A 24,523-nucleotide genomic window follows, 5' to 3' on the forward strand; every position below is an offset into this window, starting at 1 on the left:
AGCTATCTTCATTTGTAGTAACTATAATCTAGGCATTAAAAACAACGAAAGTTATACCTCTGTACCTTGAAACACCTGAAGGAATTCCAAGCCCACCGCGTTTACCCGCATCTCACAATTTTAGGCAATAAATGCAGATTGGTTACATCAGCCAATGGACCACTTTTTAATCGGCATGGTTCAGTCCTACAGATTCAACAAGAACCGTACATTTTAAATTCTGGAGATCCATACGAAAACGTATGAATTTCCTTGATGTTTATTTCACCTTGACAGCTGACCTGTGCAGAACAAAACATGCCTATACAAACACAGCAAGCTCCTGTCACGAAATACTGAACCTTTTTACCTTTGCTCCACTTTTCTTAAATTTCTTCATATTAAGATATCAAATAAAACTATGAGCTTTGGTAATGCTCTCCCCAAAAGGAAAGACTTGGCAAGATTTATCTCCAAAATCCTCAAAATGATCAAAAGTTATCTGCCTCAGCATAAGGCTCATTTATCATAGTGCAATTCTGTTAAAGCAATTACCACGATGATCAGTTCCTGACAAATCTCAGATCAGAAAGTTCCTCCAAACCTAAGACACTCAGGAACTGATGGACACTTGTTGCATAGAATTTTGAAGACCAGAATCAAACCCTAATTCTTAAGTATCTCAGTCATTTTAAAATAATTCAAGGTTAAAAAACACCGAGCATAACGTAAAGGCAATAAAGGACACTTGTTCAAAATATCGGTGTGATTTAACCAGGCATCTTCACGATGTCGCATTACTTATAGTTTGAGGGAAACGTGTACAAACGTACCTAAGTTACGTTGCCAGGATTCTGACTTGCATTAACCTTTGGTCCAATAATATTTCATACTGAGGAAAATGTTTATACAAAACATAAATTCATAACAAAGACCTATTTAAGAAGAGACACATTTCATCTTATTGAAATGAACTCTCGAAAAAAAATTAAACATGAACAGTATTTACACAAAAACTTCAAAATAGTTTCAAAGTATGTTTCTTAGTGTTTCCTTTTTTCATACATATAAAGAAGTAACTTGTTATTCATATTTCTCTTTTTTTTTTACATTAAAGTACAAGGACGTCACAGTGAAATATCAAATTGTTTTTACCTGAACAGATTACAGTTGGTGACGCAGATTTTGTCAGGAGCTCAAATCAGTTCTAGGCTAATTGGATACTGGGGGTATTCAGAGCATTACATCACCACTGCCATCCGAATGATTATCAAGCAGTAACATCTACAGTCACACCGGTGTGGTGTTCTCAAGTTACTGGGGATATGGACCATGAGAAATGGCGCGTGCATGGGATGCATAATGCACCTTGGGAAAAATATTACTTCTCTTGAGACCAGTCTGCATGGTTGTATCATCCAAACCGTGCATTTCACATCAAAATGGTCACGTATGCCAGCATTGGTTTCTTGAAATAGTTGCATAAAATCAAGTTGTAACCATCTGGTTTTTCTAAGCCTCATATGTACCTCCTTCCCACACTATTTCTGAGTGATAGTTTCTATTAAAGCATATGTACAGGTGAAAGATGTTTCAATTTAGCACGCAGTGAAGTGAGGGATTGTATATCTAGGACTGAGCCTGGCGCATTTCACTTAAATTGGTCTCCTTGGTGACCTTACTGGAGAGTGAAATAGCACCACGTGTGGTGGACTCTAAGCCTGTGCCTGACACCTCTCCCTTGCGGACGGCAGGCTTCTTGCACGGCAGCATCTCCCACCAGACCTGCCGCACCTCCTTCTGCCGGGCGCAGAACAGGATGAAGATCATCAGACCCTGCAGGGAGTTGCAGACCGTGAACAGGACCTGGAAGGCAAAGTTGGCCGCCTGGAAGACGGAGAGCAGTCCGAAGACCCAGGTCAGGCCCAGCAGCACCGAGATGGCCAGGGCGTTCTGCAGGCGGCGGATCGTCTCCTGCCGCCCGCTGCGGTCCGAGGAGCTGCTGATGGTCTTGCGGGCGCAGGTCAGCTTGCGCATGACCAGGGTGAAGACGACAAAGTTGAAGAGGAGCACAAGGCCGATTGGGAGTAACTGACCGAAGTAAATGGCATTGCCTGGCTTCAGGAAACAGCTAAGAACAAGGACAATGCAAAGTACACAGGTTACAAGAATGTTCACAGAACCGAAGGGCGATGATGTTAAAAATCCACTGATAATTTTTCAAGCCAAATGATTGTTTTAAAATAAAGAGGAAGCGAAGCTGGCAAACACTTTCAACTGAAGATAAACGAATGAGTATAGTAGTCAAGTCTCTCGAAAGTCCAGTCACACTTCTTTTCAGCAAACCAGTCATAAGTAACCGGCTTTTGTGACAGGTTATTTGAACAGCTAGCGACTTGGCTTAAGGCTGGATGACTAGTGATCAACTCACAGGGACTTGTGACAAACTCCACTACAAACACAACAAAATATACCCTATGTATAATGCACGATTAAAATACTCACTACTTTTGGCTGTCATACTGGCTGTAATCGGCAGCTAGAATAATGATGACAATCACCACTGGAAGTCCTGGTTAAAAAAATGCAGGAAATCTTACCTTAGCAAGAACATTTACTTTAACACTAAACATCAAAAGATTTGAACCGTTACGGTACAGAGAACCATTGTCATATGAATACCATGCCTAATAAAGGTACCTTGACCTATACCCCTCCCCCCAAAAACTCCCAAATCTTACCCCAGGCTGCAATGGAGGCTTTGAGTACAAAGCGAGACACTCTGGCATTGAGAACTCTGACAAAGAGGAGGTACATGTTGGTGGCTTCCACAGCCATCCAGGCGACGGAGGCCAGGGTGGAGTAGTGGATCAAGACGGCCACGACGATGCAGCCGGCCCTGAGAGAAATGGCTTCGATGCCCACCAGAAAGACCAAGTAGAGAGCCAGCAAGGCAAAGCAAAGGCTGATCTGGATCTGCTGGGGCTGCTTAGATCGTAATTTCCTTGATGGTGAATATGAAGAAGACTTGCAGAATTGGCCAAGATGTTGATTACAACTTTCTTTAGATGAGTGATATCATGAATTGACAATGTTAACATATCTGCATCGAGCGCCAAGTTTCGAGGACTTACTTGCTGTAAAGGTACGTGACCAGGGTGATAATCAAAGCCACCACGGACACGGCACATCCCAACTTGCTGATGACACTCAAAAACACATTCTCTTGCTGCCCGTAAATATCCTGCCAGGGAAGAAAGAAATAACAATGGAAAAACATTCTCATCAGTCCAGGGCTGCTGAACAGTCTAGGAGAGCAACCTCAACTGGAGAAGTGACGACAGACGGATACTGCTATAACAGTTTGTTTGTGGTTGAGACTGTTGAAGTTGAAAATGCATCTTGTGCAGGAAACTTGCTGTTTTTGCTTCGTTTACTATTTTCGGTCACAATTAAATCACTCCACATTTGATTTTCTCTAGCAGTTGATAACTGGAGCAGTACAATTCACAAGCCACACTCACAATCAAAAATAGGCCAGAGTTTGTTTCATTGATGAAAGGTCAATGTTTTCATGTTATATTTTGTGGAACATCTAGATGTTATTGTAAAATGTCTTCCTTTGTCAATGCAAACAGTTTTTCCACTGTTCTTTCACTTCAACATTTGTTGAATCACTGTTTATTGCCAGATTTAAAGCACAGAAAGCACTGTCTGTTGGTTCAAGCCAAGGGTGAAAGGGGGTTAAGATTACCGTTTGCATGAAGCCAACAGGGGCCACGGCCCCTAAAGGTATGGGTGTCACTTGGTGGGGAATGGGGGGACATGTTCTCCCCCCCCCACTTTTCCCAAATAATATATCAATTGCCCCCCCCCCCACTTTTTTCCAAAACCTTAATTGAAAATGTTACTTTGCAAAAGCATTTGTAAAAAAAAAACTGGCGAAGGTAGTCAGAAATTGTCTCAGATCCCACCACAGAGCATAGTACTCCCAAATTTTTCCGGGCCCTTGAGTAGGCCCCGGACCCCACGCTGCTCAGGGCTTGGCGTTCCATGCTCGCATTTGTTCTGATCAGGGCTATGTCTCCCCCGCCCCACTTTTCAAAACGGATTGACGCCCTTGCCCAAAAGGAGCAAAAGGAACCAAAACCGTTCTTTTTTTTTCAAAAATAATAAAAGAAAGTTTCTGTTTTGGTCTACTTTGTTTCCTATGCTTCTAAAAGTGGGTACAAGGCCCCATAGATGTAGTCTCACCTCTAACAAAGGCCAGAAAAAAACTTATATTAAAAATCTACACTTTTTGGCTCCTAAGCTCCCCCCCCCCAAAAAAAATTGTTTGCTTCTGGATCCACTCTTATTTCACGCCAGCAGAGGTAAGCGTTTTTATGAATGCCAGGAGGCAAAATCTCACCACAATGACAGCAAAGCTGGTCAAATGGTCACACAGACACCTGACTACGCCGTCTGACACTGACTCATTCCTGCAACCTTCTGTGGACCAATCGCCGGCACCGTCATTCAGGCTGAAATCCCAGAACACACACTGGGCACCATGCACGGTCTCGTTTTCACCAGTCACCTTGCAAACATTGAGAACAAGTTTTTAAAAATGGTGTCCAAATGCATCAAATGACCCCCCCCTCCCCTTTCACATTCTCTACTGCCTGTTCATGGGGGTTGGGGTTTGTCCCATCTGGACAAAATCCCAGCTACGCCCAAACGCTGTTTCAAATGAGTTGTGAATGAAAGTAAAGTGTCCGCAATTTGAAAAATAAAGCATGTGGATTCTGTCCTTTATTATTGATTCAGCCTTAGATCGGATCCTCTTACATTGACCAGACTGAAGACACTGGAGACGGGCATGGCCAGGTTCTCAATCTTCACACCCTCCACTGTGGCAGCGATGACTCGACTCCCCACTTCACGCCTGAACCCTTCCTCAGGCCTTGCAGCGTCATGCAACGTGGGCGATTGGAACAGGCTGCTGCTCTGATACAAGAAGAAACTCAGGGGAACTTGGTCACTGCCACCTGTTTGATAAAACAATACCAGAAAACTTTGTAAGTTTTAAGTTACTTCAGTTGATACTTTTTCAAACTGCCAATCCAAGGCGAAAAGCGATGTAACAAAATTCAAGGGCATATGACGTAATAATTCTTTTCGCAGCAGACTGTCGCATGCAATTTATAATTTGACATTTTTGTACAAGTTTTTTTTTTAGTTTTATACCATACACTTCAAGTGCCATCTTGTTTTCTAGAACAACTGGGTCAGAAAGTTGAAAAAAAAAAGGGGTGGATCGAGTTCAACCAGTGGAACTTTTACACAGTTAATTTTGTCCTTTGAACCTGTCTTCAGTTCTAGCTGTCCTAGAATCTCTCATTTGGTACATTACCTTCATTTTCAATGAAGAGCTTCCCGGACAAGTTTGCCAGCAGCAATTTTGTATGTCCATTCTGAGGTTCTTCATTTTCATTGAAGTTAGAAAAACTAATGCTTGTCCCAGAATGACAAGCTGTAAAATATAGATGGAAACGGAGCACGTTCCACCATCATGAGATCCCTGTGCTGATGACACCACACTTTGTTTCTAATGTGTGCTTTTCTATGGTGCTCAGTGGACTGTGGGCCCCCTACCGACTCCAATGGAAAGCGCACATGTAAAAAAAGTGTGACGTCATCAGTTTGAGGACCTAATGGTAAAATGTGTCCAGGTTTCCACGTCCATTTTGTCACTTGCAAAGGTGTCAAATGGTGAAAATGAACTCTCCCATCTTTTTTTTTACTTCTACTTTTATTCCAGTTGTTTCAGTGAACTTCTGATGTGCCCTTGGCTCTTACCTTCTGACACCTCGTACAGAATTTCTGCCGGGAGAAAAATTGATGCCTCTGCCTCCAACTGGGCACCTTTATCCATGAATACTGAAATCCGGTCACCGGTCAGACTGTCTGCTCCAGAGATTGGGAGGGAGGACCCAAAGCCAAAACCGTTAGACAGGGAGCCACGGGGGACCGACAGAGCCACCACGGCCACGCTGCTCTGTACCTCGGTTAAGTTTCCCACCCCGTTGCTGTGCAATGCTGAGACGAAGGACTCCAGAGCGGCCACAATGCGCGACGGGGAGTTGTTGCTGGCCGCCTCCTCGAAGGTGGCATCCCGGTCAATTTGGAGGACATTGTTGACAACTGTGACAATCTGTGATGCGACCTGCCAGATGATAAAGATGGCGAATGTCTCAAGTCATCCTGGAACTTCCCTAGTTATGCTTCAGAGCCCGGTAACTTGATGACATGGATGTCTGATCAGGTATTTGCACACGAGGAACCCAATATTGGGGGACAATGTGGATTGTCTCTCTGAAATGATTGTCAAAATCTTTTCATTCCGTAAACAAATCATTTCTAGAGTGGACACTTTCAATTCTTAACAATAAACTTGACTACATGTCCCCAATGGTGTTAGGGTAACTCATCCCTGCCCCTAGCCAACTGGATCCCTAACTCCAGAGCAACTCTGAGTACTCACTGCTGGGGATGTATTGTTGGCAGCCACCAGTTTCTCCAGAATTCCAGCGATGGTCATGAGGGCGCTCGGCCCGATGTCATCGGCGTTGGATGTCAGGGAAGCCGTCTCCCTAGCCACTTCCTCAGCATTTTCAGGAGTCACTGTCATCTGTGATTACGTGACAAATCACACAGTCACTTTTCAGAAGCTTATATCAAGGAAAAGGGGCCTGCTGATAATGAGACTCTCATGTATAGGCGCTGGTTGAACTGAACTGGAAGACTGGCCAAACTACCCAAAGAATGCCTTTGAGCTAAATGAACCCCAGGTGATCGACTCTCCATTCTTTTGATTTTTATTCTTCACCGCTTTGATCTTCGAGATTCAAACTCTAATCCAACACCATGGCAATGTTCAAGCAAAAACTGTCATATTCCTAGTTTTTGTAGGTTTTGCAGTGTCAACGTATACAATAAGCTATCCTGTTCCCAAAGATTTAACAGATGATTAACTACACATTAGGCAAGCTAAATTAAGTTGTTGGGTATGAATTAGTAACTAACAACCGGTTTTTATTACATAATCAGTATAAATGTTCAAACACTGCTCCAAAAATTGACTAGCACCATGCTCAATCCCCTGCCATTTCATGTCAGCCTGAGAGCCCCCTCAAGGTTCAGAAAGGGGCACAGTGATCAATATCCACATCACGTCTGCCGCAAAGTCCAGAGAAAAACTACCGAACAATTGCGCAGCATGCTGGTATACACCAAAAGCCTTATCTAAACCGAGACCCGAGGTTTCTGCAAAGACGGTTTCTTACGTTTAAGAGGTTGTCAAGATTTTCGTTGACGTCTCCCTCGAAGCAACTGAGAAGGACCAGTGGCCTCCACTGTGGCTGAGATATGAAGTCCCCAACACATTCTCTGCGGGCACGAGACTCACCGGCTATGAGCCAGAAAACACAAACGGTACACTGTCATTTGTCTTGCTCATGAGAAATCCCTCACCAGAAAAAAAGAGCAAACACAAAAACGACCCTCCCTCGATGGAGTTATAATGTTGTGTACATTAAGCTATGCTTTCCCATTTCCCTGAAAACTGTTTCCCTGAAATGTGTCGAGTTTTTCTTACTTTACAAAGCAATAAATACTTTTATTTTTATTTGATGTGGTCAAAGTGTTTTGAAAGTGTCAGGACCCAATGTTATCTGATCCAGTCGTATTCTCAAAATGTCGCTGGAAAACTCTCCTGTTATATAACAAAGCATTAGCAGACCATTACAATTATCTGCCATCCAAACCAGAACTGTCCGTTTGTATGCTGTAATATGGCCATTTCACAATAGTGCACCACCAAGAGTTTGCACTGCATCGGCCAATCGTAACGTGCAAAGTCGACAAATTTCGTGCGTTGGCCATGCATTGCAAACTGTTGGGGGCGCACTACTGTGAAACAGCTGTATTACACGGCATGTTTAAAATAAGATCGGAAATACATAGGAGACAGAGGCAGGTTTGTGAGACACAAGCCGCAATCACATAACGACCGAAACTTTAATCCCCCAATCCAGACTGAGTTTGGTCTTGGTATCATGCGGTAACATTATCGACTGAAAAAAGAAGTCTTCAGTCTGCTGAATCTAACCAATCACAGCAGCTAGCAGTAGTGGTCACAAGTACAATAACAGCAATCTTTAAACAGTGACTACAAAGTTATCGTAATAAAACCCGGACTTCTGGACATTTGAGTTCTCAGTAAAAGGCCCAAAAAAGAAATAGAATTCAATTCTACATTTGTATGAAACATGCAAGGTTATATAGGGATTTAATGCCGCAGTATAGTCACCTCTGGTTGTAAACTGGGGACACAGGTTCAGAGACTCTGCAGTCTGTCCAAGTCTGGTCTCTGGGAAGGTCAAGTTTCCATCCGGCCACACTTCTTGTGGACAAGACACTGTTAAAATTAATACAAAACACAACATTAGTACATTATCAGAAGGTCTGAGAGACAACTTGAATCAACAGCTCTGTGTTTATTAAATTTAGAGAAAAAAATCTAAACGAAAAATCTTTCCTAGAGCAAGCACAAACCAAAACAACTCCCCTTGCAACAGAACAAAACATTCACACACAAAAATCCCAACTGCTGTATGGGGGCGGAAGTGCTCCATTAGAAAATAGCTAATACTGTTGCAACATCTAAAGGTGAGACAATAACAAACAAATAACAGCAGCTTCAACTTGTCTTACGCAGACCACCAGCCTCCTAAAAAGATCAGTTGAGGATACTGTTTTCCTTCAGCTTAACTTCCGGAATTTAAACTGCTTTTCCAATTTACTTCAATACTACTGCTTTACTGTATCACCCAAGGCAATCAGCTGTTTGTGCACCATTCAACCCACCTAAATTGACCACGTTTGTGCTTCCCGGATCCACCATCAGCTCAGAGGTGTTCTGTCTTTTCAGAATTGCAGAAGTCAACTGGTCCAAGAGCACCGAGTCTGGGATGGGTGTGGTCAAACTGCAGCTCCGTCCCTCGCATGGTCTGAAGTACACCAGAACGTCAGAGATGATGCTGCCATTTTGGAATGCGATGACATCCGGCTTGGCGTCGTGTTCTCCTTGCAACTCTCTTTGAAGATCCCTAGCAACAGGATACCACAGCTGTGACAAAAAGGAGGGGGAGGGGCAGAGAATGTGTAAAACACAAACCAGGAGGGAGGTATAATTTAAGCAGGTTATTTGAAACCACCTCTAGCCTATCCCCAATTTTTCTTTTTGCACAAATGATTAGACACAGCTAAGTAGGAGTATCTCTTATCAAAACAAAACATCAAAGTTATTTTGAACAAGTGAGTCTGACGTACGGTAGTCTGGCAAATCTTGCATGATGGCTTTTTTGGAGTATTACATACTCATTCACAACTTTGAGGTCATTCAAAGAAGTCTTTTAAAATTGTGCTTGGTCCTTATTCCTACTGGAGGCCGTTTCTTCTGTTGGACTCTGAAAAGAACTCCAACAATAATGATAGAACTTGTTTTCACATTATTCAAGATTCAGTGTGTCATATAATCCCAGTCAGTTTGAAGAAATACCAGCACCAACTCAGTTTACGTACTTCTTGTTTGAGCTGTGATCTGAGCTCAAAGAAGGCATTGCTGGTTGCATCAGCCAAGGCGTCCATGTAGGTCCGGTTGAGTAGCTTCGTCCTCACCTTGAAAGTTGTCACTTCTATAGAGTGGAGAGATGAATGGGAATGCACGTCAATTAGGCCCCACATTAGGCCCCTAATAGAAACCGCACTACGATTCCGTTACTAAGCAACCTTTTCATAGCAAACAGTACAAAGAAGGCCATCCAATGATGGAATCTTGAAGAAGCGATTGTCGATATGGATCAAGTTTCATTGTGCCAAGTTTATGTAACGTATATATAAATACAGCATTCAAGTTATGTTTGGTTTGAAACAAACTAATTTTGGTTCTTGCATTAAATCCTACATTTACATTTGTAACATTTGGAAGGCTGGCTTTTCACTGATGTCCAAAGTTTCAGCGCCAAGAATAAGAAAGGAAAGCAAGACCCCTGGCTTTTCTCTCTGACCTGCAAGAGTAAAGGTTGCAGGTTCTGTCCGCACTCTCTCATTTTCGTAAGGTCTGCCTGGGATACCCTCACAGACGTAGGCACCCTGCTCCCTTGAGGGCAATCTGCCCTCAAACACAAGCTGGTTGCCGGAACGCACGAATGTCTCCCTGGGTCCAGGAGCAGTCTTGTACCATCGGTATTCCACGGCGTTCTCGATGAAACAGTCAAGCACTGTGGGTGGGATTGGACTTTCCCCTCCCAACGGGAGGCTCACGTCGGCTGATGAAGGGGACACCACGATCTGTGGACCTTTTTCAACATAACCGGGATTGAAGGAAATCATCAGAACAGTCATGGTAGAAATCACACATCTGGCAGTCGCATTGATCAACAACATCCATTCAATATCAACAAGTGATATATTATCTCTTAGCAACTGCTTAAGAAACAACTTGGGAGATTGAACAAATATGAACTATAATCCAATTGTTATAATTTTTCCAAAAATGTTTTCAAAGTTGCATTTTATTCAGTGCCATGGTAGAAAAGTCCTCCACAAAATTCACTGGGAACTTTCCCTGGTCAAAGTGTGCCAAGAGCAACTTCTGGGAAAACCAACTCGCACATGCAGTCAATGAGGATTGTAAACCTATGTCGTGCATGCTGGCAAGCTACGCAAACCGATGAACCACAGCTGCCAAAGATGGGTGAAAATAGCAAACATGCAAGTCTTCTCTGAATGGTTTGACTAACTTGCCACTGAAGCCCCCCTGCACACTCTGTAGGCTTCATGGAGTGCCACGTTGCTGCGATCAATGTTGCAGCCTGCCTCACTGTATCGCCGCAGCGCATCTGACCAGCTGCTGACTAGACGGTCAGTGCAGACAGGCTGGGTGGAGTTGGAACAGTTAAGAGCAATTGCATGCGGCCGATGGCCGAGCTCCTCTGTAATCGGTACCCTTAAAAATGGCTGATCGGGGAAGGAGATGGATACGGCCCAACCAAAGCTGGTGTTGGCCCGGAGAGGGGGAATCAAGTCAAATCTCAGGGTGATGTTAGGATCGGGGGACACATACATTGGCCCATACTGCCTTCTATACGATTCAAAACTTTCTATGCGGGCCCCTCTTCGTCTGCGTTGGGGTATCATGTGGTCTGGCTGCATTCCTAGAATGATGGGTACAACTGCCGGTGCAGCGTCCCCTTGCGGGCTTTGGAGCATTCGGTGTAGCACTAACGAAGGCACTGTGATCTGGTAAATGAATACATCTGTTGGCCAACGGTTGAATATATACGTGTCGTTAGAAGCACAGGTATCCCTGGAACTTGAAATGGAAAAGCAACCCGAGTCATCCGTCGAGTACATGTCCAGCTCTTCTGATAGACTCTTGCAGTTTCCAGCTGCAAATGAAAACAACCATTTGCCGGTCTTCATTTTGATAAGGAAGTGACACTGATAAGGCTTGGAGTCAAAATAGAAACGGTTGACCAAGCGGGAAATGGTTGCCCTTAATCCCCTTTCAAACCATTGCCCGGTTCAACTGCAAGTGGGTAATGGTTGCAAGGCACCGTTTCCCGAAAGAGAATTGGCTATGCGGCAACCCCTTTGATGCATACTACCATCTCCCCCACCTTGGTATAAAAGCCCTGACTCCCAGCTTACCATGAATGGGTATTGTGCATCGTCTTTGTTGTGTAAATTGAGCCAGTTCCTCCACAGGCTTAGCACAGCTTATTCAGACGGCCGAAGCAACTAATCCCTTTCAACAAAAAACTAACTCCATCGGAGTCTGCGGGCTTACGTGCATCAGTTCTCATGCCATTGAATTAAAATCTGTTGGTTTCTTTCCCCACATCTAGCACTGTCACGCAGTGATTTCCACATTATAGGTTGGTTCAAGATTGCAATAGACAAGAGACAAAATGGAGAAGAAATCTGTCTTACATCACCGAAGGTATTTTTATCAGCCAACGGCATCAACTGTTTCTTATCTTTATTTACACATACACTTTTAATTTTTACCATCGGCACAATCATCTTCTTGATCGAATTGCTCAATTTGCATGACATTGTTTTTTGCTTTTTACCCGTTTTCCCGATTTGTGTTTTACTTAAAATCCATTTCTTGTTTGAAGATTGGTTTTCAGTTACCCGTTGACTTGGACTTGAAACATTTTCATTGAAACGTTAACAACACTAGTTTTCCATTGTAAAACTCGGAATAACGTTTATTTTCCACTCCTTTCCATTACATTACATGCTTCCCATAAAGCATTCCTTTTCTATTTCCGATTAAAATACAGCCCCAAACAAGTCGGCTAGATGAACAGTTTTAGAGTAATTTCCTCTTTAAAAAAATCAAGCTCTCAAACGCAAAGCAAAAGTTGAAAACAACACAGAAAAGTCCTTTCACCGTTGCAACGAAACCTTTTTACCCCTTTTTTGTACTCTCACGATCAAGCAAAAAAACATAAAAAATTGCAACCCCTGAAACAAAAACATTCCTTCTTCAATTCGTATAAAAATACAACCAAAATATGTTCTTTTGGGGGGGGAGCGCATGTACCAAAGGCCCAAGCTCAAAAGAAATGACGCAACAGGAGTAATTGCCGATTGTTGAATTATTCATGTCGATGAAAAGAACTACTGCACCTGCCAATGAAATTGTGCGCTTTAAATGACGTATTCAAGCCGTACATAGGTAACCAATCAAAGTGCTTCTTTGCGACATTCAGCAGCTTCATCAATACGTCCCGTAAGAGGTTTCGTAAATCAAAAGACGGACGGAAAATAAAATAGACATGTCTCTCCATGACACGATTTGTGCTGGAAAGACTACTTACATGTACATTTGGCACCTCCAGTTGATGGTTCTTCACATTCATGCAGGTACACGTCATGTACATGCCGCGGGCCTATTTCGGTGTTGTTTCGTCGTCATCTGTTTTGTCCGACAGTCTTGAAGGTCCCTGGTTTATGCTTTTATTTCTTTCTATCTCACACGTGAATCGAATATATTTTCATGTAACACTGAGGTTCATTATTCTTAACAAATCACAACATATTTGATCAATCGTAACCGAGGGACCCTTTTCACATCAGCCACATTCATGTGTACATGTCCATCACACAAACATCGCTTAAAACACAATACGATCTTTTCATGCAATACACCGAAAACACTGCAAAGCGTTTCGCCTTGAAGACAATGAACAGTTCCACTAGGTCCTGTGGATTCTGTAGAAACGAAAGTCGAGCGTATACATCACTCTTCCATGAGATGTGATGGCTGGTTTAACAAAAGAACACAAATGACTTATACATGAGCCCGTTACTCAGCCTATTTGAAAGTAAAATTATTTGGCTGTGTTGTCTTCCACACACAATATTACAGAACGAGAGAATAGGCAGCTGAGGACTGCACGCATGTATAAAACCGAAGCATACTTTCTTGAACATTATAGATGCAACAATCACGGGTCTTCAAAATCAATCTAAAAACTAAAGTAAGAAAACTCGAATAATGTTGGTATTTGGGGGCAGTGTGGCAAACTGAAGAAAAAAAAATCCGTAATATCCATGTAAACGGTAGTACAAACCCGTCCCCCAAACACCCTAAACAATGTTGAAATATCAATGGGCTGGGGCCCAGCTGTTGGTGAACAGCTCAATGACTCATCCACCAGCCACAATGAATGTAATCCCTAAAGCTCCCTATTGTTACAAAGTATCACTCTGGAGCAGTGTTCATCGAACCGCAAGCCATTTGCTACAGACCCCGTATCGTTGCCCGCTTCACTTTGAAGCGGGTAAGGAGCTTATCGTTTGTCTATCGTTTCCCGCTTCATGAACCGGTTCTATTTTGACTTGGTGCCTAAGGTGGGGCTTGGCATTTGGCAATAGTTGGAGAAAAATAGTAAATCTGAACACTTGAACCTGTTGGCACACAAAGCCAAGCAGTTGAGAAAAAGAGAATAAATGATTAAAGTGGGATTGATTACAGAGCATGCAAGTAAAAACAGCTAAAATATGTCAGAGCAGCATAGAAGCAGCTTAACCACTGTTGCTCAAATGACATATTGGCCCATCCTGCTCCCATCCTTACTTGTTTTTGACACAGTCGTGGTATTCCTTTGAATGACGGCTCGCTCCGTGGAACCATCCAGAACACATTTGAACCTTTGTAGAAAGAAAAGGGACACGAAGATGACAAGATGGGTTTTGGCTTTAAAATCCGGAGTTGGGGGAACAGATAACAGTAGCCAGACTGCACCCAAAATACACAATAGTCCATCTGCAGTTTTGCAGAAATTTGCAGGAAACAGCAAGGCAAGTGTTCTCCATTTTCTCACATATGTCACACACCTCATCAACGCAACTCTGGAAGGTAATTGGGGGAGGAGTAGCCTGAAAACCAAATCTTGAGAATGGAGCCAAGTCGAATTTGCGAGGAGATTCCATGGTGAGTCTTGAGACATGGAGAACCGTACCTTTGGGGTGAATTAGTCACAGTCACCCAAACTGTGGCGAGGCCTCTTCCAGTGGCAAGAGCATCATTTCCTTCAAGCCCGTCATCGGTGAACCACTGGACTCTGGGTGGAACCAGTCCAGACTTTCCTGAGCACGCAAGCAGAACTCGCTCTCCTTCATCTGCTGTCTGGTCTGGACTGATGAACTTGAACTGCGCCGGAGCTGGACACGGAACAAGATGAACTAGTCTGAGATCAAGGGACCCTCTCAAAGATAACGAGAAGTTGCTTTGTCAAAACCCAAAATAAAAAAACTGCATTCAAAGAATCATGCTTTGAAGGTACTTTGACACAGCTGACGACACATTGTAGATATTTCTCTGGGTTTCTGTCAGTCTCTGAAGCGAAAGGGACACAAAATGTAAATTTATGCAAACCTTTTGGAGGAGAATATTTCAAAATAAAAAGTCTCAAGAATACTCATCATTTCAACTAAAATAGCATTGTGAAATTTCGACTACCACGATCATATCATTACGGCATTTGTTGAGCAAGCAAATATTATCAACAGAAAAGTCCCAAAAACCCCGGTATTGAAAAGTTGAGGCCATCCTTTTTAATAGCATCAATCTACTGGACTTACGCAAACATGGTTTAATAATTTCTTCTATGGCTTTGTAGTGATCTTCCATATCGCATACGTCAAATCTTGGGAGTGGTGAAGGTGTGGGCCCCGCTGGTGTCCTTATTCCTCTCCATGCCTTGAATTCTTGTAAACACCGGTCCTCTCCACAATCGGCAGCAGGCGTCCTGTACTGCACCGACAGACAGTCTGTGCACGTGCTCTGGATGGGCAATGGCCTGTAGCAGCGATTGAGGTTGTAGGCGTAACTCACCCTGACTGACACAATCTCGCCAGGCCTGACGGCCAGGGGAATCCTGAGGCTGACTTCGGTGGTGTCCGGAGTTGTCAATCCAGGGTAGACCTGCCAGAATCATTTCTAAAACATTATTTCAATTTCCCCATAGTCAGCAGGCTTAAAATCATTTTTTCTACAAAAGCTGACATCTGACGAAAAGTCTTCTATCTTTTTAGTGGGGGGGGGCAAGGACTCAAACATTAAGGATGATTTTGAGTGGCATTTTAGATTTCTTTTTTTTCCAAACAATGCAAAAAATAAATAAATATGATGCTTCAAACAATACACCACAAACATTAATGACTTAGGACGGTAGGTAATGTTTAACCTGGCCATTTTGAAAAATATCAGAATACCACTTACTGAGAGACTTTTGAATGTATTATTAGAAAGTTTTTCACTTGAACACTTTAGAAAACAACTCTATTTAATTGTCATAGAAACAGACCCAAAATGACTAAAATAATGTGATTTTAATGTGAAATTAATTTGAAGAACTTTGTGTATATTTCCTGCCTTCCTTGTTCCCATGAAGTACATTGATATCCAGTAAATATCAATGCGAAGTCTTTTTTGACTGCGTTATTGGCATACGGGAATGTAGAATTAAGAATTCTGTTCAAGTGGCTTCACAATCATCATTGCTTTTATGCCAATGAAAACACTGGGAATATATTTATATAATGCACATGTCAAGGTTCTGGATCGATGCCTTGTTCAGAAGGTCTTCACTGCTGTCAAGGTATCCTTTCTCGTCACTTTCATCACCAAAGACCTCTTTTGACAAGGAGCACCATGTATTACTTCAATGGCATTCGAAGTCATTAACACATTGAATGCCGACTACTCGTAGTCAGAGATGTAAATGAAAGGCTTTTGATTTGTAAATTGAATACACTGGCATCATTGAAGAACACAATAAATACGCTGCTGGCAGTGTGGAGGGTGTACATCTGTAAAATGTTCCTGCTCAAACAGACACCTGGAAGGTGCCTATCAAATATACGCGCATGGGCAGAACACTGTGCAAATGGGCAAATGGGAATGCCTTGTAAAATTATGCACGAGGCAGGCAACATGTTAACGAGGGGCACAAAGCATGAGCAGGAAACAACAGAGATCGGGCATCTTTTTCACTTCACCTCCAAATGCAGTATTTAAGTTACAAAAACAAACTCCACCATTGGGCAGTGTAAAGCTAAAAAATGACACCTAACATGAGTCAAAAGAGAGCAACAAAAAGCACATAAAATATGCTGAAATTTCACTCAGGGCTTAGAAGAAGGGGACATGAAACACTTTGCCTGAGCATGCCCCCATTTGGAAACTAGGATCACACTGATGCTGGCTGACACTGCATTAACACTATGTGGACGATATGTGACAACTGGCTGCCTCATATCGCAAAGGTGGGTTAACTTACCCAAATGGTAGCTTCAGAGTTTGCCGAAGGGGAAGTCAAGTTTACAAACAGGTGGACACCCCTTCGACTCGCAGTTATCTCCGGTGAGTACAACTCGTCAAATCCACCCCATGCAACGCGCACCTGGTGGGTTCAAGAAGTATTAATTCTGCACCACTAGAAGTCTAAAAGAGTGCTTCCTGCCAACTCCTCCCCCCCCTAAAAAACTCTTCTGAGATTCCATTGGCAAGCCATGTCAAAAGGTCCTGTGGCAGTTGGACATTGTGAGAAGGTTTTGAGATGAGACACTAGAATGAAAACTGCTGGCTTTTCTAATACAGATCTCAGTGATTTGGGACAATTCAACTCTAGGGGTGATAAGTTTTCTGAACTGTTTTCTGATGAACTTTCTTGCCACTGTAGTATTAGACATAGCCGCCACATTTTGAAATGACATCACCCGAGTAAACCAGTTCAGTGGGTGAGTTACTTTTTTGACCACGCTTGGTTGAGTAAATACCATGGAAGTGACGACATGCAAATACAGTTACAAATTAAATTTTAAAGTGTCAACAGAAGTAGAAACCATTAAGTGGAACGGTTCTAAAGGGAAAATACAACTTTGTATACAAACTTCAAAAAGTGACATTTCTTGATAATCTTGTCTCTCAACGCAATGGGCGTAGAATTGTGCCGTTTAAGAAATCTTTGAACTGACATGGTGGTCACATAATGTTGTCTAAAGTGGATGGGGTGGGGGTGACGCGGTGGGTACGGGAGTTTGGCAGTGGAAGAGACAAAAGAAACTCACTGCAGTCAGCTGAATGGGGTCCTGGTTGATTGATGGCACCTCAAATTGAGACATGAGACCTTCATTGCCTTCTGGGTCATCGGTTTCCATGGCGCCAGCCCACTCATGAGACGTGCAAGTATCCAGAAAGGATGCATTACAAGGGGCTGCTCACATTGGATTTGAAAAAATAAAATGTAAAAGCACTGAATCTAAGCCATTTGAGATTGAGGCAATCCAGTAAACAAGTAGATTTGTTAAGCCTTTGTTTTACTATGAACTGTGAATTCAGAGTCACACTGGAGAGCTTTGTCAGCTCATGCGAGTATCGAGTTCAAGTTACAAATTAGACACAATCTTGTACTGTACATAGAGAAATTTCACTGGTGATTTCACTTGGTGTTCATGGGAGGAACATGTCTCTTGTTAAAGGCAGAATGAAAATATCAACAAAGAGATGCCTCACGTCCCAACAATTATGTTTTTCAGTAAGCACCACCGAGATGCCATTTTGTTTCCAATGGCTCAAGATCGACATCTATGGCCCCCTGAGGAAAAAATATCTAAATGCCAAAAATTGCTGATCAAACAAAGATCAGCAATCAGAGTTTCGGTCTTTTTCTGTGTAACAAAAGTTGTACAACTTTTCACTATGCTATTATTTCTTCAAGGTCAAAATTTAAAAAAAAAAATCAGACAGATATATGAAAACCCTTTTAAGCTTGTTATAGTTGAGCTCTGAAGACAAGTAACACTGCGTTCTGTATGGATGCTTCCATATTTATTTAAAACAGATAAAATCAGAGAAAACGTGTTTTTCTTAGAGGTGCTCTTGCTGGACTCACCGGTACCTTCCACAGTGACTGCAAAAGTACAACCGTACTTGGACACCTCACAAACTTACTGAGATAAAGATCCTGATATTTCCTGGGTTTCAAAAGGCACAGAGTCTGGAGAGTAGTGCACAGCACTATATCCTAATCCCCCCAAATTTAATAACACCAGGAAATACTTTCCAGGGGAAAGCATCCTGTGATATTGCAAAGCTCATGGTCACTAGTACTCGTCCTCCCACGAGACAGGCCCCCGCTGTTTGCCGGGTGAGGCAAGGCACACCTTGTCACATCAGCGGGGCAGGGCACCATGGTTCCTAAAAATTTCACCATAAACAAATTGCTTACAACGTGGTACCATAAAAGTGACTTAACCTCCCACTAAAACTACTTGTCAACAGGTGTCAAGTTAACAGAGTAATGCTGAAACTGACCGCTAAATAAATTGTCCCAAGCCCCAGTCCAATGGGGCACAGAACCTGTGTGCAGAAACCGTGCACCCTCCTCATCAAATGTGACCAAGAAAGCCATTCCACACGTATGAGCCATTCTGTCAATGGTGTCATTGCGGTACTAGGTCCAAGTAACTTGGACTCTACAAATTGCTCCTTTTAACATTATTTTGGAACTGATCAGGCTATTTGAAGCAAGATATGGGATGGAGAGAACCCTTTTGTGTTGGTCATTGTTTGATTGGAATCTCAGGAATTCTTTTCAGACACCTAGGGGGTGTAGTCTACAGGGATTGGAAATTGGAGGGGGAGGACCTCTCCGTCCTGTATTTTGTTGGGTCAGGCGACAGGAAAGTCCACCCTCGATCTTCCCTTCCATCGATTTCACTCAAATAGCTCATACACTGGCCCTACCCAAAATTAAAATCTTCAGAATTCCCCTGCAAAACTGTCCGTAAACTGCCTAATGCACCCACTGTAAGATTCAGCCTAGTGGGAATAGGGAAAATCACTTGGCGGTAAGGGTTACTCATGCTCATATATTACAGAAGAAGAAAAGAGAAATTCCCCGTCTAAACTGGAAACGCTCGTTTGGCTAGTGTGTGTATGGCAAAGAAAAATGAGCCGAAATCGTTTTATACCGCGCACTCGGTGGCGTAATTACGCGGGGGGCCGGGGAGATGTCCCCCAGCGGATGCCCGTGCCCCCAGGGACCCCCCCTTGAAATTTATGAATAATGTCCGTTGCATCGCAGCTGCAGGTCATTTTGTTGTGATGCCCCGTGATAAAAATGTGCACCCCGCGTGTGATTCGTAGGATTCGTACCAATTATTTTTTTGGGGGGGGAAGTAAACTTCCGAAGAGGGGATCGGCTCGGGCGAAAAATACTGAAGCGAGCAGCATTTTTTTGGTGCAAAATGTTGCACTGTAGCTGTTTCTTGCCTCAAAAGAGGACCTTGTAGTCGCGTAGGGGGAGGGCATGCGTTCTGCCCCCCCCCCCGTTACGGGCCTGATTTCAACAGGTTTAAATTAAAGAGCTGCAGCTACCAGGTTTTTCTAAAGTATACATTTGAAAGAGCACCCCCCTCCCTCGCCCCCAAAAACTTTGAGGCCACCGAACCTAACAAATACGTGATGTTAAAAGGGAGCATACTACGCGGGGAGGGGTAACGGGTCACGACGTCCCCCCCCCATTATAGGCCTACAAATAAATACAAATTGGAGCAGTCTTTCTTTGAAAATGAAAAGAGGCGATTCTAGTCTCTTTCATTTCATTTCCTTCCAAAAGCGTTTAAAAGCTTCACAAAAGGCCATGTCAGTTGTTTTAAATTTTTTTTCAAAATCCAAATCCCCCCAAAAGTGATATTGGATCCCACATCCTCCCAAAGTTGATTCAGGATCCGCCCTTGCTCCGAGTTGGCGGTCCTCGGTGTATCCGGGTTTGAATTGGCGGTGAACCCGGGCAGCGACGACCCCTGGTGGAAATAACAGATGCAATATCTATATAAGCCACGTGCTAGCGGCTGCATGCAGGTAGGGCCAATTTTGCAAGTTTTCTCACTTCGAGTCGCAAGAAGACAAGGCGTGACACTCTGTGCAAAAACATCACCCACATTCTCAGAGAGCTCGCCCCCACTGCAATATTCGCCACTGCTAAAAAAAAACTGTACCCGTTGGCCTTGCACCCAACATCCAGGTTTTTACACAGGCGGGTGAGAACGGCTAACTGTCGGCCGGCACTCCCTTGTTTGCCAGAGCCACAAAACCTGGGTTCAAACATTTGGTATTAGTTTGAATAAGAGCAAAAGGTGAAGTTTTAACTAATTTCGTACCCGGTGTTCAAATCGAAGTACATTTTTGTTTTTACTAAAGTTGAACTAATCAAGAAGAATCTATGGGGGAGGTGTTATGCTGACTTTTTTTATCTCGAGTCGTAGTTTCGCTTCGGGAAAAATAGAATGATCAATTGTTTTACTACACCATTATTTGAATGCATGTACTTTTATGTACTAAAGTGCGCTTGGAGTTTTCGGGGTGTGGGTGGGAGTGGACGTCCCTTAACGTGGCAGACCCAAACACACCCGACTGTCGAACCTAGTTGGAAACCACGGCGTGCATAAATGGCATTTGTTTACAGAACAAGTGGTGGCTTTTGATTATTTTCAGATATCTCGAAACCGTTTCTCAGGTATCTTGAAATTAATTTCGAGATTACCCTGAAATCAATCAGAGACATGTCGAACAGGATTTGAAATTGCTCGAAATCCATTCTAAGGACGGTGAATGGGTGACGTAAAATAGGTTTGGCCGCGGGCTACATTTTGAACATATCGATCATCACTGAAAATGTTACGTTTCCGGCAGGAACAATTCTGATCGTAAATATCACAGACTGCACTCAGTTCACTTGGACTTTTAACTCGAAGTGGGAATAAACTCAATCTAAATTAATCTAAATTCGCCAGTTGAGATACACGTAGCGTAATGATGTTTTTATTATAAGAACAAATCACTGCTTTCCAAGATCCCATTTCGGGTGAGTTCCGGAATTTCGAATACTTATACTGTCATGGTCTTATCACCGCTGTAAGGTGTCATTACCTGGCGTTGTCTGTGCCGCTGGCGGTGATGGGGTTATTGCAGCGCATCCAAACATCATTTCGATTGCAAACACAGCCAAAAAAGCCAAAGACCGCATCTCGCTGGTCGGTGGTAAAGCTGACCGTCAGTGGAGTGGAAAATCAACCAAAGTCGATCGCAAAGATGATGTCCTTCAAGCGCTCTTCCTGACAAATGACTGAGCTACCCACGATGACATCGTTTACGTTTTTATTTCTTACGCTGCACGGAGTGTGCCACAGTTACTTGCATTTCATTTTCAACAGGAAAGACCACGCGGTGTGGAGAAGTTACAACGGCTTCCTGTTTCAGCTGTACCGAGGGGAAAAAAAATGTCATAGAATTCTGCAACACAGCGGAACTCAGCGATTGCATCGTCCTGATGTCAAGTAAAGAACTGGCAAACAGATTCGGGTGTCGTGTGAGATTGTTCGGGGAAAATCACAAGTTTGCACAGGCGAACACGTGAACCCATTTTGCCCGCGCCTCATTCATTGTTATTAATGTTTGTTATCGGTTAATGTATTAACAGTTTATGCGGTGTCATTGAGAAACACGCTACCTCTCCATTTCGCCGGATCTAGATCGTAGGTCCATAGGCCTAAACATTATAGGTTCGATTCCAATGACCAAAATACTGAAATCAAATCAATTATTATACACAAGGCATTCTGCATAATTTTAGCTGCCTTTCTCTGGGCCTAATTAAGTACCAGTTGTACAAAGACCGTGGTGTCATAAGTGTAGAAGTCCTAAACAGCCCAAACTAGTGCGGACAGTTCACAAAAGTATAGTGAGCCGATAGTTTCAATACCTTTTGTGAGTTGTTTGTCTCTATTGACAGAATTTTATCACTTATACAAATCCCTCGGGATCCTAGCTTAACATAGACACGGGATGTCCAACACTTTCTGTTCTTCTGAGGGACCATGTGAGATAATTTATTTAAAACAATCCTTGAAAACATACAGTTTTGATCAACATATCCCTGTTTAATTTTTTTAAGGCTTAAATGTCTATATTTATGAGCAAATTTGTGATGCCCCTACAGGTAGAAACCTTAATGCCATAGCTACATCGTATTTCACTACAAAAAGCTGCCTGAATATTAAGTATTTCACGGTCTGAAATTCTGTATTCGTTGGTAGATTCACTCCCGTGTAAGTACCCTGAAGTCAAGAAGTGGCTCAACCCTTTCCAAGAATGCTCAGAACAGGCATGCAACTTGGGAGAAACAAAAAACGAGGAAACTCCAATTTTTGCAAAAATTTGTACAGCATTTTTCAATTTTCAATGGCGCAAGTGAAAAACAAGGAAATCAGCGGATCTGAGGAAAAGTTGCATGTCTGTCAGTAAATGCATTTTGGTCCCCAATTTAAACAGAAATCCCTACAATGAGTGATGTCATCCCTGAGTGACACCACAGCAACTAGTGCCTTCAATTGTCTGGAAGAGCATACATGTTTGAAGAAGTGCCCCTTGTTGAGACAACTGAACCAAAACGAATTGCCAGATGTTGCATAAAATTTCAATCTGACGTTTCATTTGCACAGCCCTTTTAAGTTGAACTGAGAGAAAAACAAACGGTTCTAAAGTCTGCATCAGCCTAAATGAGTTTCTCTTCTGTGAAAGCACCCCGCCCCTTTGTTTTTTTCACACCAGATTTGTGGTCTGAGTAGGGTTTTGAGAGTTACAAGTTCCTCTCTGAAAAGAAATGGCTTTTGCAGGTGAGGAAAAGTTCTGTTGGTACCAGTTCGATCAAGAGAACAATCCAGAGGAAATGATACGGGGAAATGTGGCTCTCATAGTAACAAGGTTCTCCACTGCGAAAAGTGCTGAGGTTTCAGAGAATCTCAACATCAGCCAATCCGGTTCTCATTCAGTCCAACTCATTGTTGTGGCCACCGTACCAAGTATGCTCTCCATCAAAACCTGATGTGCACTTCCACAGCCTTTACAAATAACCTCCCAAGGTTGTCAGTCACGGGGTTGAGTTTTGGGCCATTGGTGGAACTTTCCGGGGATAGCTCTGGTCTTGATATTTTGCTGTGGTCCTTACAGAAGCACGTCATATTGTCATGGGTCATGACTGATACTTTTCCCTCAATTGGTCCAACTCCTGCCGACCCACATCGCCAGACCTCTCCATGAAGTTAAACAGCTCCCGGACAACTGTGAACAACAGGAACATTGAAAACACTTCTCATTCTCCGTTTCGCCGGATCTAGATCGTAGGTCCATAGGCCTAAACATTATAGGTTCGATTCCAATGACCAAAATACTGAAATCAAATCAATTATTATACACGAGGCATTCTGCTTAATTTTAGCTGCCTTTCTCTAGGTCTAATTAAGTACCAGTTGTACACAGACCGCGGTGTCATAAGTGTAGAAGTCCTAAACAGCCCAAACCACTAGTGCGGACAGTTCACAAAAGTATAGTGAGCCGATAGTTTCAAAACCTTTTGTGAGTTGTTTGTCTCTACTGACAGAATCTTATCACTTATGGGCCTTCGTTCTAAACCACGGACTCTTTACCACGATCAAGTCATTTTAGGATTAAAATAGGAATTCGTTTTAATACAATGTAGTGTAACTTTAACACAAGGCGTGAAGTTGTTCAACTGGCGAAACTCACCAGGAAAAAATAAACGTATTCTTATTTACCCAAGCACATACAAATCCCTCGGGATCCTAGCTTAACATAGACACAGGATGTCCCATGCTAATGCTTGCCTGGATATCAACGGGCAAGGTGCGAGCATGGAGAGCCCGTCATCATAACCGCTGTAATTGCATGGTGCGACTGCGACATTCCATCTTCAATATTTGAAGAGATTACTTTTCATTTATTTCTATAACTCAGTGTGAATGAACTGATTTCCTTCATTTTTTCAGTCCAAAGAGATCTCCACCCTCTTATTTACGTTCTGACTGGTCAGAAAATACTATAAAACACTTTCTG

General features: G+C 42.9%; 1 protein-coding gene and 1 long non-coding RNA gene across 4 annotated transcripts; one reads left to right on the plus strand and one right to left on the minus strand.

Annotated features, from left to right (window-relative positions):
* Nucleotides 1-207: 207 nt before the first annotated feature.
* LOC147799301 (uncharacterized) lies at nucleotides 208-21,843 on the minus strand. Its single transcript, XM_087135720.1, has 20 exons — nucleotides 21,542-21,843; nucleotides 17,677-17,822; nucleotides 16,887-17,009; nucleotides 15,187-15,529; nucleotides 14,565-14,766; nucleotides 14,180-14,253; nucleotides 10,827-11,474; nucleotides 10,092-10,382; nucleotides 9,607-9,719; nucleotides 8,890-9,151; nucleotides 8,333-8,440; nucleotides 7,308-7,432; nucleotides 6,506-6,652; nucleotides 5,821-6,187; nucleotides 4,810-5,009; nucleotides 4,391-4,558; nucleotides 3,114-3,223; nucleotides 2,721-2,983; nucleotides 2,485-2,551; nucleotides 208-2,110 (listed from the first exon to the last, which is right to left on the minus strand). Exons 1-20 carry the CDS (start codon nucleotides 21,636-21,638, stop codon nucleotides 1,609-1,611), a joined length of 4,356 nt encoding a protein of 1,451 aa, XP_086991846.1. The 5' UTR covers nucleotides 21,639-21,843; the 3' UTR covers nucleotides 208-1,608.
* LOC147799302 (uncharacterized) lies at nucleotides 3,218-8,978 on the plus strand. 3 transcript variants are annotated; one of them, XR_015425019.1, is made up of 3 exons: nucleotides 3,218-3,771; nucleotides 4,789-5,039; nucleotides 5,783-5,915. It is a non-coding gene; the product is annotated as an uncharacterized LOC147799302 (long non-coding RNA). The 3 variants fall into 3 exon arrangements; XR_015425021.1 differs by lacking the exon at nucleotides 3,218-3,771 and adding an exon at nucleotides 8,954-8,978 and having other exon boundaries at nucleotides 4,899-5,039; nucleotides 5,783-6,812; XR_015425020.1 differs by lacking the exon at nucleotides 3,218-3,771 and adding an exon at nucleotides 7,317-7,403 and having other exon boundaries at nucleotides 4,899-5,039; nucleotides 5,783-6,812.
* Nucleotides 21,844-24,523: the final 2,680 nt, after the last annotated feature.

The sequence above is a fragment of the Acanthaster planci genome, linkage group LG04 (assembly GCF_054643075.1).
Source record: "Acanthaster planci isolate LZ-2023a linkage group LG04, COTS_SCS, whole genome shotgun sequence".
Lineage (NCBI taxonomy): Eukaryota > Metazoa > Echinodermata > Asteroidea > Valvatida > Acanthasteridae > Acanthaster > Acanthaster planci.

Bases quoted from the DNA above. Each gene is read 5' to 3' on its own strand.
- LOC147799301 (XM_087135720.1), bottom strand. From the start codon at position 21,638: ATGCGGTCTTTGGCTTTTTTGGCTGTGTTTGCAATCGAAATGATGTTT. The intron at 9,720-10,091 runs GTCAGAGAGAAA...TCCACTCTATAG, and splicing joins TGCAACCTTTACTCTTGCAG to AAGTGACAACTTTCAAGGTG. The intron at 3,224-4,390 runs GTGAGATTTTGC...CTTCCCTGGCAG, and splicing joins CCAGCTTTGCTGTCATTGTG to GATATTTACGGGCAGCAAGA.